The following is a 20260-nucleotide window of genomic DNA, read 5'->3' on the forward strand; positions in this document are numbered from 1 at the left end:
TGACGCACAGCACACGGTGTCATGTATACTCAAACAGACAGATGAAGACTGTAGCTTGATTAGGCAAAAACCTGCTGCAGCTCAATTATAACGGTGTATGTAAACATACTTGCCACTGTCACTGCTATGGATAAAAAAAAATGGATAAAAGTTGTTTTAATTTTACATGCAAATCTCCAAAGTCCCTCCTTATTCTCTACAGATGCTACTGTGTCCTGCCCATAGGGCACTGTAACACTTTGATGTCTCTCAGGACAGCAGGTATCATAGTGGGGCGACTCTAGGCCGGCAGAGACGGAAGAGCGATGCTCATTAGCGGGTTTAAAGTTACTGCAGAGCAACAGGAGACAAAGTAGTGAACCAGTCAGTGCTTACTTTAACTGCCCCCTAAAGCCACTCAGTCTTTATAGGGGCAGGTTTATGGGTCAGAGGGGATATCACATACTACTGAAACACCTGAAATCATTATGGTCATCTAAACTCCCTACAATCTCAAAGAAAGAAAAAAAAGTGCAAAAATTGTACATATAGTACAACAGCTTGTCACTGGGATGGTACTCTCAAAGGGATCTTTGTAACTTATTTACCTTTAAAATGTACTTAATGCTGGATTAATATTATAATAATTTTAGGTCTAATGTTTATAAATGAAAGGTTTGAACAGTGAACAATGAACAGTTTTTCTAGTTATTTCCATCCTCGTCATGAGGCGAGATTTTTATTTTATCTTGTGTTACGGATTTTATTTTCAGTGTTGCAAGCATCCTAGTAAAACATGCGCAACACTATGACTTATCCTGGACAGAGATGGAATGAAGATAATATAAATTTGTCTATATAGATGGCTGAAATATATTTGACAGTTTATCTTAATACCTCATGCCTGAAGATTGTATAATTTAATGTAAAGTTAATTGTTAAAAAATATTGAGTTATTTCAGTTTAAACAATTATTTTCTGTATTTTTTACAGTATAGTAGTTGTCAGTGTTGGGGAAAGTTACTTTTAAAAGTAATGCATTACAATATTGCGTTACTCCCTAAAAAAGTAACTAATTGCGTTACTTCGTTACTTTTTATGAAAAGTAATGTGTTACTTTACTTTTGCGTTACTTTTTCTCACCTGGGCTGGGCTTGTGTGTTTGTTTTGTTTTTTAATAACAACAAAAAAGTTATATTTTTGGCAAAAAGGCCCTTTCACACCAAAAGTGAAATCAATAAGCCTTAGGCTGAAGGAAAAGCATATTTACACCTGTACAGTAGAGGGCGCAGCTCAAACAAACCTTTCAGATGTTCTGTCGTTCTGGATTTAAGAAGAATAGGATACAGTAGAAGGAAGTTCTAGTTCTTATTTCTAAATCTAATCTAAAGTATTTTTTGCTTATTAGTATGGTTGAATTGAAGGTCAGCAACAAAGACATTGGTTAATAATTGAGATTAAATACATAAAGTATATTTGTGTAATTTAATATAGTTAATTATTACAGGTTTGCAAAAATTCTGAGATTGCATTTCACTGTTTTTATTCATTTTGAGGAATACTGAATGATTTCATGCAAGTGAGATGAGTAAATGCATGTTCACATTTAGTCTAGAACTACAATAACCATCATTGCTTACACAGCGCACACAATATCTCTGCACTGTATTCCTCTCAACATGGGGACAACATGTCAGTCAATAAATGTGAAAAAGTAACTTGCGTTACTTATTTGAAAAAGTAACTTAGATATTTTGTTGTAAATTGAAAAAGTAATGCGTTACTTTACTAGTTACTTGAAAAAAGTAATCTGATTACGTAACTCAAGTTACTTGTAATGCGTTACCCCCAACACTGGTAGTTGTCTGTATTACACTGCATTTCTACAATGGCAATCTTGTTCAGATATCCCCCGGTCTGCTTTTTTAACAAGTCGCACCCTGCTAATATGGTCGTACACCTAAAGTATAAATGCTGCTGTAATCCTTAAGGAACATGTTTGCAAATTTTTCCATCAGTTCTTTGAACTAAAAGGCACAGAGAAAGAAACAAGAGTGTTCAGAAAGGCTCAGAGCAAAGTAAAGTGTGGCTAAATGGATCGAGAAATCCTGCAGCACCTCCACGCTTCTTTAAGGCTTTGTTGATTTAAAGCTGACTGGAAAGAAGGAGCAGTCTGCGCACACACTCTCCTCGCATAGTCAACCTAAGTTCAGGATGATGCAACTCTCAGAGCCACCCCCACCAAATTCTCCATCTGAAGCTGGAAACCAGATCCCTTTTTTATTTTATGGATGTCTACAGTTCCTTGGCCTGATCATGGCATGTGTGAGAAAGAGAGAGAGAGAGCCAGACGGACAAACTGACAGAAAGAGTGAGCGAGTGTGAGTGTTGGCTGTCTTCCTGGAATTCCCAGCTTCCAATGGTAGACTGAGCTCTTGGCTAGAGCTTTGTCAAGGAACCCTGTGCTGCACGGGTGCTCCGGGTGATAAGGAGGAGAGATGCAGAGAAAAGAAAGAGACTTTACAGAAAAACAAATCTGCTGATAGATGATCCTTTGATCCATGTCGTTTATCAGGACTGTAAAATCTTCTCCTGATAATCTAGCATGGAGAGCCGATTTTCAGCATAGATAGATGACAAGAAAGAAGAGGAAAGAATAGGGTATGTTAAGCCGGTTGCTAACCTGCATCATCATCTGATTTGATGGGCATGGAGGGGCTCTGAGGGGCAGAGTCACCACTGAGAGAGTAGCTGTGTTCTGCCTGGATGGCTGGGTTTGGAGGGTCCAGATCCATATCTAACAATGGGTTCCTCTCCGCCAACAGATGATCATCAAAGAAACTGCTGAAAAGGTCATTGGAGAAGTCCTCCATCTGCTCGGAGAAGTGCTAAGGGGGAGAGACCACAAAAAAGATACATTTTATGTGAAACGAAAATAGAAAATTTTACTTTTTGTTACTATACATTTTGTTAATTGCCCTGTTTACACCTGGTATTAAGATGTGTTTTGGTCTATCTGATCACAAGTAGACGAGGGAGACGCATTCCCGTTTACAGCTGGTGTTTTAATCCATCTCTTTTGTCCACTTTCAACCACTTCTATCCTGATTTCTTTGAGGAGAGGGTCTATGGTTGGATAAATATATGGTCTTTTTCAGATCTTTCGATCTAATGGACGAAATAAGCTCATGCCATTTACATATGAACGCATCAAAGCTTTTTTTTCTGCTCTGATAGCCACAAAACCAAGTCGAACTCGGTGAGTGCGTGTTAGAAATCAGGAATGGTGAGAGAACATTGTGCTTGTTACGTTTTTCGTCTTCAAACCAAACTTGGGTCTCCAGCCGACAAAGTTTAAATCCCGCCTGGCTAGCGCACATCCCATAAAGTTTACGCATTAGGTCAGTATGTGGAGAGCAGCCAGTCTTTTGCGCCGTTCAAACACATTCAACCACATGAGCGTCTACGCTACGAAGCAATCAAGTCAAGTGTGTTTTCGACTACCTCTGGAAGTGGTCGAAAGTGGACAACTTAAAACGTTTTAGACCCATTTACACCTGTGTTTAGCGTCATCCACTTGTGATCCAATTGACCAAAACGCATCTTAATACCAGGTGTAAACAGGGCCTAAGATATGTGGCCTCAGGAAGTCTAGTGACCCCTTTTGTGGAAGCTAATCAGTACCCCCAAAAAATTTTTAATTAAAGAGTAATGCGAGAACAAATACTAAATTGGCTGAATTCATCCCATTCCCTGATCATGTTATGATAAGCAAAGATCAACTCAAATAACATCTTGAGATGCTAATTTGATATACAGCCTCTTTTAAAATGATCATTTAAATAATCACTGTTAAAATTCAGAGGAACAGTGATAAACCCCTCCTATCATTTAGCTTAAAGTGTGTCTGAATGGCAGACTCAAAAAAGAGATATGCATTCTTATATGCATTTAGAATGTGACGTCACAGTACCAATTGAAGAACGTGTGCACGTGTTTCTGCACTGAGGGTATGCGAATGTGTGTTTGCTGAGCGAGGGTGTGAGAGGACCTGATCATGTTTACATCCTGGTGAACAGGGACAGGTGTGTGAATGGCACACCTGTAGGGCAGTGAGCATATAAACCAGATACTATCCACATATCACACACGCACACATCCACGCATCCTGCACCTGTGTTACTTCCCACACAAACCCCTAACCACTTTGTAAAGCGAAGACTGGGAAAGCTGTGCTGTTATGAATGTTTACTCTGGCTGTCCACAGTCTACCAAACAGAGCCTCCAAAACAACCTGAATTGAGAACAAGAGAGAATGGAGTACAGTACACAGTTAAAAATAAAGGTTCTTTATTGGCGTTGATAGTTCCATGAAGAACTTTTAACATCCACAGAACCTTTCCATTATATAAAAGGTTGTTTATAGTGGGAAAAAAGATATTTGGATAGTTAAAATGGTTCTTTTTTTTTTTTTTTTTAAAAGAGCCATTTGGGAAACCAAAAATGGTTCTTCTATAGCATTACTGCAAAAAAGCTTTATATTTAAGAGTGAAGTTTGCAATATCTAGTAAAACCTGTTCGTCACAATATGGACAGAGGAAACAAACGCTGCAATGACAGTTATCCGTATTGTTTGATGAATGACATCCTGGGAACACCCTGATGATAGAGTTCACGAAATGACGCAGCTCTCCTGCCATCAGTGCCCAGCTAATCACTACAGTTGAGAATGACCGTATAAACATACCCACCCTAAAACTTTGATGTTCGTCAAATGTTCCTGCTCCTGGATGTGTGGGGCGGATATGTTTACAGACTTGATTAATCCAAACTGAAGGTGCTATTTCACAACAGTGAGCCGCATATGCATGCAGTCTGAGTGTGTCTTTTAAGTTGCTTAATTGTGCCTAAAAAATTGTCAATTAATCTACTACCATAACACAAAATGCAAACATAATACGGACCTTTGGTAGAAACCTGCATTCACGTGTGCAACTTTTCTGTCTGTGTGGTCCTGTCTGTTATCAGAGCAACAGTCAGAATACTTCTCTAATCGGCTTTATCTCTTTGTAGAGCACTTTCCTGTTATGACAAGTGTCAGTTAAAAGTTGTTTTTTTTTTCTGTGGTGTCTGTCTGGTTTTCAGTTAACCTTACAGGGGCCATTGGTAATGATGCAATGCTGGGGTGCTGATGCAAGAGTCCTGAAATTCCACATCTGGAAAGTTCCTTTAAGGAAGAATTCCAGAAGAACTTGGAAGAACTGGAAGAATGTGTCTCTGTCATTAGGGTCAGATTTTAGAAGAAATGACAAGTCATATCTCACACTTAAAGTTCACTGTTCAACCTTAAAAAGTAGAATGATGATATTAAGATTATGACATTAAAGGATTAGTTCACTTCAGAATTAAAATTTCCTAATAATTTACTCACTCCCATATCATCCAAGATGTTTATGTCTTTCTTTAGTCGGTCAAAAAGAAATTAAGGTTTTTGAGGAAAATATTCCAGGATTTTTCTCCATATAATAGACTCAGTTTCAGTGCAGCTTCAAAGGGCTCTACACGATCCCAGACCAGGAATAAGGGTCTTATCTAGCGAAACGATCAGTCATTTTCTAAAAAAAATTAAAATTTAAATACTTTTTAACCACAAATGCTCATCTTGCACTGCTCTGCAATGTGCCACGCATTACGTAATCACATTGGAAAGGCTGCGTGTGACATAGTGACATATTATAAAGTATATTATTTTTTATACTATAAAGTATATTCATTTTAATTAATTTTTTAATTATTTAAAATAATTTTAAATTAATTTAAGTATAATAATTTTTTTTCGACTAAAGAAAGAAAGACATAAACATCTTGGATGACATGGGAGTGAGTAAATGATCAGGAAATTTTAATTCTGAAGTGAACTAATCCTTTAAAATGCAGACTGAAGGAACATGCTACTTTGAGGAATTAAAAAAACAACAGCAAGTTTGCTATTCAAATTGGCATTGGTATAATAACACCTGACATTCCAAAATATATCAGTGGTCAGGTGGGTATTCAAGAAGCCTTATTGGATCGGATAGTCCTAACAACAGACCTATCAGACCCTTCACAAGTGTACCATACACTTCAAGTACACTATACATTCAGAATTATCACTGCAGCTGGGGCTTTCGAGCTCTTTGCTGTGACATCCGTGTTCTTAGTCTTGTGCAAATTAACAGAGAATTGCAAAGATTTTATCTATGCTGTAACAAGCACAAGGAAGAAAGAGTCGTATTTCTGCATTTTATATAAAGAAGGCCTCCAACAGTACTACAGCTTCAAAAGGCATTGAAACAAAAGGAGCATACACGCATACCAACAGGAATCTCATTTATATGCTCTCACTTGAGCACACATATCAAAGAAAACAGACAAGTGCATGCAATCAGGAAATTTTTATACACAATTTTCATTTGAAAATCCTGAAAAAAGGTAATAAATCAAAGTAATAAATCACATTTAATAATAATAATAATAATATATATATATATATATATATATATATATATATATATATATATATATATATATATATATAAATAGAAATAATAATACTTCACATTATATATTGTTTTGTTTTTGATCAAACAATATCATTAAGAATTTTTTTTTTTCAATATATGTCTATTTAATTAGTCACTACTATAGCAAATACTGTCATTTAAAATATTTCTGGTTTGTCACTTCGGCACCCCTCCAATCGGGGTGGAAAAGGAACCACAGCTGCAGCACTGCAAGAAATGTGTGTGCAGACTGAGCAATGCCCTATTTTTCCATCTGATCCATTTTCTTGAAGTAACGTTTGGGTCATGTCCGGGTCTAAGCGGGCTGGTAAACTGCACGCCTGCTCGACTCATTGCATTCCATTCCCTTATTCCAGACCTCCAGCTGCACTCCAGCCAATCGGAGCTCAGTATGCAAATGAGGAGAGGGGAGCTTGTCATTTTGGAGCTGGAGTGCAGGGTGCGCACGGAGCAACTCGGTGCACATGAAAATAACACATTAGTCTTTGGAAAAATAAATACGCTGATAAAAATCATTCAACAGCAGTGGAATTGGGAATACAGCCAAGCCCACAATGTTTGGGAATACGTGCCTCTCGCTGAGCAGAAGAGTTATTTCTGAGAACAATGAGTCACAATGAGGAGATTCATTCTCAGAGTGGCAAGGAGGAGAGGGGGAGAAGTTCTTGAACTGAAGATGGAGATTGCAGATGTTTGGTGTTTACACTAGTCATTGATGCAATTAAAAATATGGTTCCCTCATGTGAAGAATGAATATCAGCTTCAACCACAGCATGATCTGATCAGTTTTATTTATTTACATATCTAAATATTTAGAGCTTTCTCTTCCAAGAGGCATGCATGAACTATTCTATCTCATCTGTACTGGATCTGGCATGTTTGACCTAAATAAAGGACATTCACATGTGAATGTGGGGTTAAGATGCATTTGTACAGTCATATTGTCTCCAAATCAGCACATCTGCTCTTTAAAACCAGTTCATATTCTCAAATTCAGATTCCAGCTGGCAGATGTGAGAGATCAGAGATGGGTCAGGGTGGAGAATCATGAAATAACGCTCATTATGATCAGCTCAGCATGCATGATGAGTCAGATGCGTGAGACAGGGGGGAGACGCGTGCATTTGCAGGTGAAGGAGAACGAGGGAGCCAGGCCTCTGCAGGTGTTCACAGGTGAGGGCTGATTTAGATTACAGGAATGGCGTCAAGTTCACAGCTGCAGTCTGTGACTTCTGTGAGCTTGCCACCAGACACAGACACCACCGTCTGACCCACCTCTCTAGAGATCAGGTCACACGGGTTTCTCACCAAAAGAATTTGAAAGGAAGCCAGTTGTTGTGTATACAACTTTTGAATGCAGTACTGATAAGATAGTTCAAGAGAATGAAGTGCTGGTTCTGAAGTCTGCGCACGAGGTCTGCCCTGTTCTCCTCCTGCTCCCTCACTCCCCTCTCTCTCTCTTTTCCTTTCTTTCTCTCACTTTCCAAATACAACTCTTTGGTCCCTTCCCCCTCTTGCTTTCCTCTGGTTTCTTAATTCCAGTTCCAGATTTTTCTTACGTTTTGCTGTCAGCCACAGAGCACAAGAACCATGACCACAGAAGCCCCACCTCCAGACAGGAGCCACTGAGGGCCACAAACCAGAGGAGCTCTTCTAGAGGTGAAAAAGTGGATGGCAGAGAGGTTGAGTATGAGAGAAATGTAGACAAATTTGAACTGGATTTTCATAAGTGAAACAGAAACTGCAACAGTGAGGCCAACTGTAACTTTCAGAGAAGAGCGTCAGAAAGGGAATGAGGACATAAGTGAACTAAAGGGATATCCTAAGGAGCAAGGAATCCCCATAACCACCCTGTATTTTCTGCTACTTTTGCACTTCGGGAGGGGAGGGGGTCTCCAGATGTGTTCCCCATCCCCCCTTCAGAGGGCTCCCAGCACTCTGTAATTTTGCCAGCCTAAATTGGCTCTCTCAAAAGAGCCTGTAGCAAAACAGCCCTGGGCAGAAGAATATCCTGTATACAGACCAAAGAGCTATGTTAGTCTAGTCTGTCCCAGACTGACCACAGCGAGGAAAAGTAGAGGCTTTGTTTCTCTTTTAATATATTATTAAGCTGACTATTGAGACTATGAAGTCACAACTACAAGAAGTAGTCAAATTTGTGAGACATTGAAATCACAAAAATGAGAAACAAAGTCACAACTGAGAGTTTATGGAAAAATAAAATTGCAGATATGAAGTCTCAATTACTAGCAATTGTGAAAAATAAAATCACAATAATAAGAAAGTCACAATTGTGAGATATAAAGTCACAACTACAAGAAATAGTCAAGTTTGTGAGACAGTCACATTGTGTGATATGAGTAACAATAGTGAGAAACAGTCACAATTGCGAAAAATAAAGTTGCAATTATATGATATAAAGTTGCAATTATGAGATGTAGAAAAAATTTGTGAGACAGCATCACTTTGTAAAATATAAAGTCACATAATGGGAAATAACGTAACAAGTCTGAGATATTAAGTAACAAACATTGTAAGACAAAGTCACAATTTTGAAATATAAAGTTGCAGAGAAATAAAAGTGCAGTTGAGAAATATAAAGACGCAATGAGGAAGAATAAAATCACAATTATATATATATTTTACTCTGAGGCAGAAATGTGCTTCCTTAGGAATTGTTATAGGAATTAAAAACATTATCCATTGCAGTTACAATGTATTACGCCGTATTCAAAACCGCCCCTGGAACTAAAAGTCATTGACCCGGTTTCACAGACAGGGCTTAGCCTAAGCTAGGATTAGACCTTAGTTCAATTAGGATATTTAAGTAGCTTTTATAAATGTACACTAGGAAAAAAAACATTACTGATGTGGATCTTGAGTCAAAACAGTGGCAGTGACATATTTTAAGATATGTCAGTACAAGTTGCTTTCAGTTACAACAGCTCAAACATGCATTTTAGTCTAGGACTAGCTTAAGCCTTGTCTGTGAAACCGGGGGTATATGTAATTAACATAATCAGCTATGTCTTTGATCCTCAGTAGACAGGGAGCCTGGGAAGACAATGGTGAAATTCTGAGTTAGGGACCTCAAGGTAAGGTGATGACATGTTCCTGCAAACACTGACACCCACCTGACATGTTTATTCAGAGCCTAAGGGGAGAGACGGAGCTAAGAGTGGGTACACAATACACATATGTCTCTGCAGGGTTCATTGGCTTAGAATGTGAAATATGTCTCTCCACATGTGAAGGACAAGGTATATACATGCTCTTATGTCTTAGGTTAGAAGTCAAAAAACACACTGGGCACAAACCAAGAGTGCAGTTCTGGAAATTCTTGCTCTGAACCACTGTAACGTAATGTGTTCCAGCTCAGACTTTCCTGTTTGATCAAGCTTTTGGCAGCAATTTAGGCCAACATCTGAGTCGCAATAACACTCTGATAGGATTTGACCAAAGCTATAGATGAGTGTGATAGATTTCTTGACTTGCTTCCTACCACTGGCATTCCTACCACGGTCATTTTCTCAATGAAGTGGAAGAGAGAGGCACACTAAACTGGATATATTGGAATGTTCTGTCCATCATGACACTAGCTCGCAGTTTGCTTCTACAATTCATCGGAAACAGGACTCTCTTTTAAGGGGTCACTAAACAGAGCAGTTGGTGGACAGTTCTCTGCAGCCCCTCAAGAGAAAGACAATAGTTAAAGATAAAGATAAAGAGAGTGCCTGGAGAGCAGGAGGAGTTTTGGCATGTCAGTAAACTAAACATCAGCTGAGGAGAGGAATGAAGATTAATTAATATGTGGTATTTTAGCACTTCAAAGCAAATTAACGTGAATCACTTTGAAATGAAAAATCTTAAAAATCTCAACCACAAGCACACAGTTATATCACTAAGCACTCAAATATGTCTAGAATGTGTCTTCTTTCATTTCAATATAACTTAATTAAATTATATTGAAATGAAAGAAGACACATCCTACACATATTTAAATATAATAATTAAGTATAATATTAAATTATAATACAAACCGATTCCAAAAAAGTTGGGACACTGTACAAATTGTGAATACAAACAGAATGCAATGATGTGGAAGTTTCAAATTTCAATATTTTATTCAGAATACAACACAGATGACATATCAAATGTTTAAACTGAGAAAATGTATCATTTTAAAGGAAAAATAAGTTGATTTTAAATTTCATGGCATCAACACATCTCAAAAAAGTTGGGACAAGGCCATGTTTACCACTGTGTGGCATCCCATCTTCTTTTTATAACAGTCTGCAAACGTCTGGGGACTAAGGAGACAAGTTGCTCAAGTTTAGGAATAGGAATATTGTCCCATTCTTGTCTAATACAGGCTTCTAGTTGCTCAACTGTCTTAGGTCTTCTTTGTTGCATCTTCCTCTTTATGATGCGCCAAATGTTTTCTATGGGTGAAAGATCTGGACTGCAGGCTGGCCCTTTCAGTACCCGGATCCTTCTTTTACGCAGCCATGATGTTGTAATTGATGCAGTATGTGGTCTGGCATTGTCATGTTGGAAAATGCAAGGTCTTCCCTGAAAGAGACGACGTCTGGATGGGAGCATATGTTGTTCTAGAACTTGGATATACCTTTCAGCATTGATGGTGCCTTTCCAGATGTGTAAGCTGCCCATGCCACACGCACTCATGCAACCCCATACCATCAGAGATGCAGGCTTCTGAACTGAGCGCTGATAACAACTTGGGTTGTCCTTGTCCTCTTTAGTCTGGATGACATGGCGTCCCAGTTTTCCAAAAAGAACTTAAAATTTTGATTCGTCTGACCACAGAACAGTTTTCCACTTTGCCACAGTCCAATTTAAATGAGCCTTGGCCCAGAGAAAACGCCTGTGCTTCTGGATCATGTATAGATATGGCTTCTTTTTTGACCTATAGAGTTTTAGCCGGCAACGGCGAATGGCACGGTGGATTGTGTTCACCGACAATGTTTTCTGGAAGTATTCCTGAGCCCATGTTGTAATTTCCATTACAGTAGCATTCCTGTATGTGATTCAGTGCCGTCTAAGGGCCCGAAGATCACGGGCATCCAGTATGGTTTTCCGGCCTTGACCCTTACGCACAGAGATTTTTCCAGATTCTCTGAATCTTTGGATGATATTATGCACTGTAGATGATGATAACTTCAAACTCTGCAATTTTTCTCTGAGAAACTCCTTTCTGATATTGCTCCAATATTTTTCGCCGCAGCATTGGGGGAATTGGTGATCCTCTGCCCATCTTGACTTCTGAGAGACACTGCCACTCTGAGAGGCTCTTTTTATACCCAATCATGTTGCCAATTGACCTAATAAGTTGCAAATTGGTCCTCCAGCTGTTACTTATATGTACATTTAACTTTTCTTATTGCTACCTGTCCCAACTTTTTTGGAATGTGTAGCTCTCGTGAAATCCAAAATGAGTCAATATTTGGCATGACATTTCAAAATGTCTCACTTTCAACATTTGATATGTTATCTATATTCTATTGTGAATAAAATATAAGTTTATGAGATTTGTAAATTATTGCATTCCTTTTTTATTCACAATTTGTACAGTGTCCCAACTTTTTTGGAATCGGGTTTATATATATATATATAAATAATTTATATGTCTTTTGCCATAACAGGGCAGGTGCAGGGGTGAGAACTGTCAGCGCCCACTATTATTAGTGAACAATTGCTTGTCTATAATGAATTTTACAAATGTTCCACAACTATTCAAAGCATGCAGCAATTTGAAAGAAATGAAATGATCTGGTTTGACAGGACCAGGGTTAACACACCTTTAAGGCTCAACGCACTAACTGCTGATTTTGTTATTTTGTGCGTGTGTGAATATGTGCTCACGTAAGAACACACTTTAATGACCTCTGTCCTCTCTATTTGTGTCCATCATCTGAGTAGATTTAAAACCGAAGCCAAAGGTATGACAACAACGGCCGTACTTAACCTTTACTTAGAAATACATAATGACAAAATTACATAACAGCTGGGAGTGATCGTCTAATATATTTTTCTTTGCTGAACTGATAAGGAATGTGTGTGAAAACTATAGGCTCCTATGTGAGAATTACAGATATAGAGTAAATGAATTTAGATCAGGTGATGGATCTCTAGATTCACACAGACATGAAAAACTGTCTTTTAAAAGCCTTAACTTTTATTTCGATACAGTCTGAGAAATGTGGGCTAAATCATGTGGCTGCTATATGAATGAAACTTCCAGATCATAGAGTTGAACTTCTGTGGCCTCTGTTTCTGTATCACACCCAGAGAGTGTCATAATTCTTTTTGTTCTTTACGGTCGTCTTAATTGTAGCTCGCAGATGTTGAGAGTTATGATGAGAGTAACAGTTAGAGCTTTATCCCTACTATCTTTATCGTTGGCCTATAGTCATTCTGAAGATTATGCAACCTCTTACTTCTCTCTATTTCTCTTTTTCTTCATCTAATGGGCCATCAGAAGCCTCCAGTATATCTGAGAGAAAATTCTGGAGGAACACAGCCTTTCCTGCACTTCTCCCATCCATATGCTCCTCACCTGCCCCTACTCCAAATTCTCATCCTTCATCCCCAGAATAATAAAAGGCCATAATTCATTAATTATTTCAGGCACATTGCAGTAAAAACAACATAGATGGTGCCATTTCAGCTCTCCGTCTTCTAGGATACACATGAACTGCATCAAATATTACATATGGTGTCCATGCTGACAATCCTTTCAGGCTCAGAGTGTACAAGACAAACTAGCAAAGCAGAAACAACCTTTAGGACAGGTGGGACCTGCCAAACCTGTAGATTTCATCTGCAGACTTCTTAAGTAGTGTTTAGGCACGCTGCGTGCTACAAAAGAATGGTCTTGAATCTGACTCATCTTCTTCTTTTTGGAACACGGAAGAAAGAGGGAAATCATCAGACCCTTGCTATTCAGGTTTCTGTTTTTTCATCAAGTGTGGGAGGTGAATGAACAGGTAAAAGTTGTCAGACTGGCAGATGACTGCATCATAATGAAACAAATGTCCTCTTTGAATTTTTTGCATGCATTCGCTCATATTCCTGTGGTATGACATACCCTGTGTCAACGATTAACCGAGATTAAACGGGAGAGATTAATTTTATCGACTTTATAAGTATATTTCTGTATGTAGTTCTGTAGTTAAAGCGATAGTTCAGCCAAAAATGAAAATTACCCCATGATTTACTCATCCTCAAGCCATCCTAGGTCTATATGACTATCTTCTTTCAGACGTTCAGATATATTTAAAAATATCCTTAGTCCTCCAAAGTTTATTGAAATCAACTTGTGCATTTCTGCGTACAGTCATCCGCCAAAAGCTAGTTATTTGAATTTATTTATACATTTTAAATATGGATATTTTTCTTATAAAAACGCATCACTTCGCTTCAGAAGGCCTTTATTAATCCCCTGGAGTCATATGGATTACTTTTTTAATGGATGAATGCATTATTTTTGACTAAAATATGGCTCCCCATTCACAACCATTATAAACCTTGGAGGACTAAGGATATTTTAAAATACATCTCCGATAGTGTTTGTCTGAAAGAAGATAGTCATGTACACCTAGGATGGCTTGAGGGTGAGTAAATCATGTGATCATTTTCATTTTTGGGTGAACTATCCCTTTAAAATATCTGTATCTTATTGCAGATTATTTTGACTATACAGAATGAGATCAAACACCTTTCATATAACCAGCAGATGCGTGTTAATCTTTTTTTTTAGTCAGACTCGTATTTCCAGATTAAAAAATGTCTTCCCTTATTAGTGCGAAAGAGACAGATCAGAGCCTCCTGCTTATGAGATGAATCATTCTCTGTCACCGGAGCCATTCTCAGTTTACAAATATGGGCAAAAAACAGCAGTATAAAAACAATATAAATCCACTGACAGAGACAGTGTCATATCAGCTCCCTTTGGATAAAGGATGAACTACAGAAGTACAGCAGATATATAATATAAAGCCATTTAAATAATTAAAGCCTGAGGTTTTCTGTGCTGTTGTGGTTCACAGATCCTCTCTGTGATCTTAGCTTTAACACATAGTAGAGTGAGACATGCTGATTTCCACCTTTCAGCACAAACCATGCAATTACGCTAAAGTCATGATTTAAACAGCCAGGCGTGCTCACACACATGCACACACGTTTTTCAATTATTACAAGGACTTTCCATTGACGTCTAGTTTTTATGCTGAGCTAATAATATTTTCTCTCTACTATTCCTAAAGACAACACAAATATATTTGCATTTTTACATTTTCATTAAAGCATTATTTACCATGCTTAGTAGAGGAATAGTTCACACAAAACCTTAAATTCTGTCATAATTTACTCTGATAATCTTTCTGTTGTTCCAAAGTCTTATGACTTTGTTGAACCATAAAGCAAGATTGATGTTGAACCAAAAATAAATTAAGATTGATGAATAAATTGTTCTTTTGTGTAATGTCTTTTCAATTAATTGCTTCATCCAGTTCACATAAATGGTCCACATGAATCAACACTGGAGGGGACAATTATCAATGAATAATGACTTATGTCTGTTGATTACACATGACTTCAGGATATTTGTTATATAGTGTATGAGTTGTATGAACTACTTTTATAATACTTATTTGTCTTTTTTTGAAGTTTGAAAACTTCTGATACATTCATTGCACTGTTAGAAAGAAGTCATTCTGATTTTGGGGTAAACTATCACTTCAAGCAGTTTTCCTTGTGGGGACCCCTGATTGGTCCTCACTGTGTAGGTAATTTCAGGTTTTACTAACCTTATAGTGGGGATATTTAGTCCCCCCTCCCCCACACACATATACAAATTCATACTGTGGAGGAATTCCAGGTTATAAATATCTCAGTTCAACAGTACTGGAACAACCCACTAACATTTACAAATATAATGGCAGAATGAATTAACAAAAACACACAGGAGTCAAAAAACCAGTGTGTAATAACCCAGGAGCAGGGAGAGCAGCTTCCTCTCTGAGGGCACAAGGCAGTCATTCACGGAGCCTTCAAGGGCCAGTGTCTCTCGCACACACATATAAAAACACACACACACACGCCAAGGAGTAGAGTGGGGGATCATGTAGGGTCTGGAGTGGTCTTTCACAGACGTCTATTCACACACCCACACAGGAGCACAGCATACGCTCATACACACATACACAGACAGCTATCAGGAGCTGTGAATGAGCCTCCTTCACTCACAATCCTCTCTCTCTTTTCACTATCATCACTCTCCCCTCAGTCAGGTCCTTACAGAGCAAACTGGAACACAGCTGTTACTCAATGAGGGACATCTGGATTGAATACTACCCGTTAAATACCCTCAACAACCAATAGACTAGTAAAAAAAAAAGACAGACAGGCACTAAGGCAAAATCTTCATAAGAAACCCTAACACCCAAATCCTTATAAAACAAGACTGGATCCATCTATCCATCCATCCATCCATCCATCCATCCATCCATCCATCCATCTATCCAATCTGCCCGTCCAACTGTCAATATATATGTCAACTATCGGTTGACAACATTTTTCAGCATCAAGATTTCAGGTTAAAGATTTTTACATATATTTATAAGGGAAAGTGTATATTTTGGGTCAACTGGCTGCCATTTCTTTTAGTTTTTTATTTTTTATGGTTTTTTTTTTTTAATATTTATATTTTTTTTTAACTGCACAAGTTCATTTTAAAGCCCCCCTGTGGTGAAAATCAAGTTTTTAATGTTGTTTACATGTCTAAGTAGTGTTTTTAATATGCTTTAAGACAAACCATGTGCAAATTCGTAAGTCAGCACCATTGCTGAGTATTTTATGTTTGAAACTGCAGTAAACCAAAGACAGTCTAAAACCCGTGGTTTGAAATCGTGGGTGTTTGTGACGTCACAGACTATCTTCACAACAGTAACCAATCACAACAACATGCCGGCGGGCTTTAGCATATCATTAACTATGACTGCTCTGAAGCAGGAGAGTTTTGAGAGAAGCCAGGTTTCCCGGTATATTTTCTGTTGATGTGAAAAATTGTGTAGATTTAGCAATATTGCGAGTCTATTACGATGTTATGATGAACCATAGCCTTTCTCCACTGACGTTCTGAGATGTTCAAAGCGTTTGTAAGGATATTGATTGTTAGAAGACAGCTGACTGACTCTGAGATGAAGAACAGGAACATGGTTTGTGTAACATTAGCAACACATTAGCTGTTTGATAACTTAGTCAAGCAAAAGGCTAATTATATTAATTCATATTAATTAATGACAGAACCGTCGCAAGGGCTGTGCCAAGTGTGCGAGCGCATAGGGGCTCGCGCCAAAGTAAAGTGACTGCTGACTTGAAGTAAAGCCAATAAAGATCATGTTTTTGTCCTTTGAAATATTTTAATACTATAAAACATAGCTAAAACAATATTGCTCTGAGCATGTGCATGTGGCCGTAATTCATGTGCATATGTCAGTCAGTGTGGAATCGCTCGTCAAGTTCTGAGAGAGCTATTCAGTCCATTATAAATTCTGATTTTGGCCACCTCTGGAATGGATCAAACCATAGATATTAGCCTACCTGATAACTTCAAGTAAATACGCTGGAAATCCGCGCTCATTCAAGGATGTGCATTTATTTCATGTACGGAGAAAGCACGGGCACCTGCAGGATCTCATCTGAATGTTTTTTTAAATCTGAAAACTCCAAAAAGCAACGAAATTGTCAAATATCCATTTAGCGCATGTTCACAGAGGAAAACAGCTGCTTGTTCTCTCGATACTGTCTGTTTTACTGAGAAATCGCTTCAGGTGATTCAGTGAGAGAGCAATCCAAAGAAATGCAAGTGGATACAGACCATTTTGCAAAGGCGTTTTACCAATTCATAATTTAAAACACAATTTAAGCATCAGAAATTAAACTGAATATACGAAGCGAAGCAAGCTTTTTTTCTAAATGTCCACAACACAAACAATAAATAAATTGAGCGAATGGAGGCGGGGCTAATTTGCATATTCATTGATCCGTGTATATTAAATGAGGCAAGGGTGTAGAGTTACATTCAAGCTATTTTAAGGAATGAAGACATTTTTTTCACTTGATTTTTTTTATTTTATTTTTTTAAATATGTCATTTTGGTGATCAAAGATGAGTTTTAAGGCAAAAAATAATTGACTACAGGGGGATTTTAAAAGGTCCTGCGGTGTGACAAATTTTTAAAGTAAAAATATTCCATATAGTCTCTTAATGTGATTAATATAGATCACAAAATGCATACATAATCATAAATGTAATCATATAAGAAGGTAAGAATAAATATTATTCAAAGTGATAATTTACACACACACACAAATGTTGTCCATACAATGGAAGTCAATGGTCATCAAAACTGTTTGGTTACAAACACTCTACAGAATATCCTTTTTTTTGGTGTTCCACATTAAAAAGAATGTCATACAGGTTGGGAACGGGATGAGAGTGAGAAACTGATGACAGAATTTTCATTTTTGGGTGAATTATTCCTTTGAAATTGTTTTAGATGAAATTTGTCAAAACGCCAGACACTGCCATGTCAGCTACCTATGTCTATCTATCTGACCACTGCATCTACATTAAGGAGGTATGATACATTATATAATTTATCATATATGCCAACCACTCTGTATTATAGAAAACAGCATTTAGGCTCAGGTAGCTCATATGAGGCTGCAGTATCTCTAGTCTGTCCATCTCAAAGAGATCCTAAGATGCTCCCTTTTAAAATAAAGGTCAAAACTGTTCTATCTCATCTGAGCCTCATAATAGTGACATTTGTGATGTCTCTTTCCCTCTCTCTCTCTCGGTCTCTCTGGGAAGGGATTAAAAGGACCTCAGCATGAATGTGTGTCGGTCAGAAGCATTAGCCATAGGAGTGTCTGAATCACTGTGGAAACTGCAGAAGTGTCCTGGGCTCCTAATGGATCATATGCTCGTAGAACTGCTTAGCTTCAAATGAAATGCATTAACAACCCAAACACTACTTTCCAACTGACCTTATTAAAGGAACAGGTTATGCAAAAATGAAAATACAGTCTTCATTTATCCACTCTCATCACTCTAAACCTGTATGACTTTCTTCCATGGAATACATTAGGACTAATAACTGGTCGGTCTATTTTTTCAAGGATTGAATGGGGACTGGATAAGTATTTGGCTAAAGACGACTTGGAATATAGTGCATGAGCTGGAGAGACCATTTTTAGAATATTTTTATTTCCAACACATTGATCAACAGTTTATGTTTTGGACCTCTACAGTCCATTACTTTCACTTTCAATAGACCTTTATAAAAATAAGAGGCTGGGATATTCTCAAAACAATTCACAATTAATGTTTGCCCAAAGTTACCTCATATACATCCTTTACCTCACAGTAAGATAGCATTAACTTAACTGCAAATTTCGTAATATTGTAATATTGTATAAAAAAAGTAATATTGACATTTTTGTTTTCATTGGCATCGTGATGGTATACGAAATAGGTTCTCCACTAAATTAGTTTTCTCACTCTCTTTACAGTACCAGGTGAACCCGTCAGTTGTGCTTCTGACTTCCAAAGTGACAGCAAATATGCTTCAAAGTCCAATAACTTGAGCATCTTAATTCACCGGTTGTGGCAGGACACGAGAAACAGGATGAAGCGATCCGTGTGCGTGGTTAGGAATTGCTGTATGGGTGTGATTTGGTTAAACAGCATGATACGGTGTGTGGGCGTGGTTTGAATAAATAACACATTAACGAGACCTCCCCCAGCTACCCAAAGGTCCGGTTGAAGTTGGAAAGTGACCCTCTCTGTCTGCAGCTGGGCAAACTTCACAGCTTGAGAACTTCTGCCATTGTTTATGTTTAATTTACAGCACAACAGCCCAGACATGTGAGACCAATAAACACATATATGTGTGTGAGAGTGTGTTTGAATTAAAGATCCTGCCTGATCACTTCATGGTCAGTTTGACAATTCATTGAGATGTAGCCTACTGCTGATGCAAATAATGTAATGTAAGCATGAGCATATATTTATGATATAGCCTATATTAATGACAATAACAGTTGTCATTAGTCTTTATGAGCAAATATGACATAAAAGTCAAAATATGAGGGCAGGAAAAATATTGTTCAAAATAATAAATAAACTCACAAATTAAAACAGACTATGCCTTTCCCCCTCTCTGCTGCTGTTAATAATGAAGGAAGATGCGGGTGTTTGACTTACCACATTGGATAAGAAATCGCTCTCATTCAGATCCTCTAGGTCCAACAGGTTGGAATTGGGAAAAAGTTTGTCCGACCCGAAGTTGTCCAATATGGTGTCCATATCGGCTGTGAATAAAAAAGGCTTGGGGGGGGGGGAAATATCTCAAAGGTGAGATTGGTTGCAAAATTGTTGAATTCCGATTCAAAAATCGCTATGGCTTAAGCGACGTGCGCTCGTCTGCACTGTCAAGACGCCTTCATCCACCGAGCGTCTATAGCCTGCCCATTTACACTTCTCTGGAAGTGTCGGATAAATTGGACGTGATTAAAGCGAAGTGGCCGTGTGTGGCTCTTGCAACTCTGTATCATTCATCTGCGATAAGTCTCTGAGGGGTAACTAGACTGATACATATTTAATGTTGTCCCCGCCCGGTAACACCC

The 20260-nt window shown here is 38.0% G+C and overlaps 1 protein-coding gene across 2 annotated transcripts in view; it reads right to left on the reverse strand.

Moving 5' to 3' along the window:
• The window catches only part of creb3l1 (cAMP responsive element binding protein 3-like 1), a 39572-nt gene extending 19320 nt beyond the window's left edge, over nucleotides 1-20252 (reverse strand). Inside the window, exons 1-2 of one of the 2 annotated variants that reach the window (XM_048184911.1) lie at nucleotides 19839-20251; nucleotides 2663-2867 (exon numbers count right to left, since the gene is read on the reverse strand). In XM_048184911.1, coding sequence (XP_048040868.1) covers nucleotides 2663-2867; nucleotides 19839-19940 — 307 coding nt within the window. In that variant the 5' untranslated portion in view covers nucleotides 19941-20251. Of the gene's footprint in view, nucleotides 1-2662; nucleotides 2868-19838 lie in introns of both variants that reach the window. The other variant, XM_048184912.1, reaches the window with a different exon arrangement.
• Between the last annotated feature and the right edge of the window lie 8 nt (nucleotides 20253-20260).

This window comes from Megalobrama amblycephala, linkage group LG3 (assembly GCF_018812025.1).
Source record: "Megalobrama amblycephala isolate DHTTF-2021 linkage group LG3, ASM1881202v1, whole genome shotgun sequence".
Taxonomy (NCBI): Eukaryota; Metazoa; Chordata; class Actinopteri; order Cypriniformes; family Xenocyprididae; genus Megalobrama; species Megalobrama amblycephala.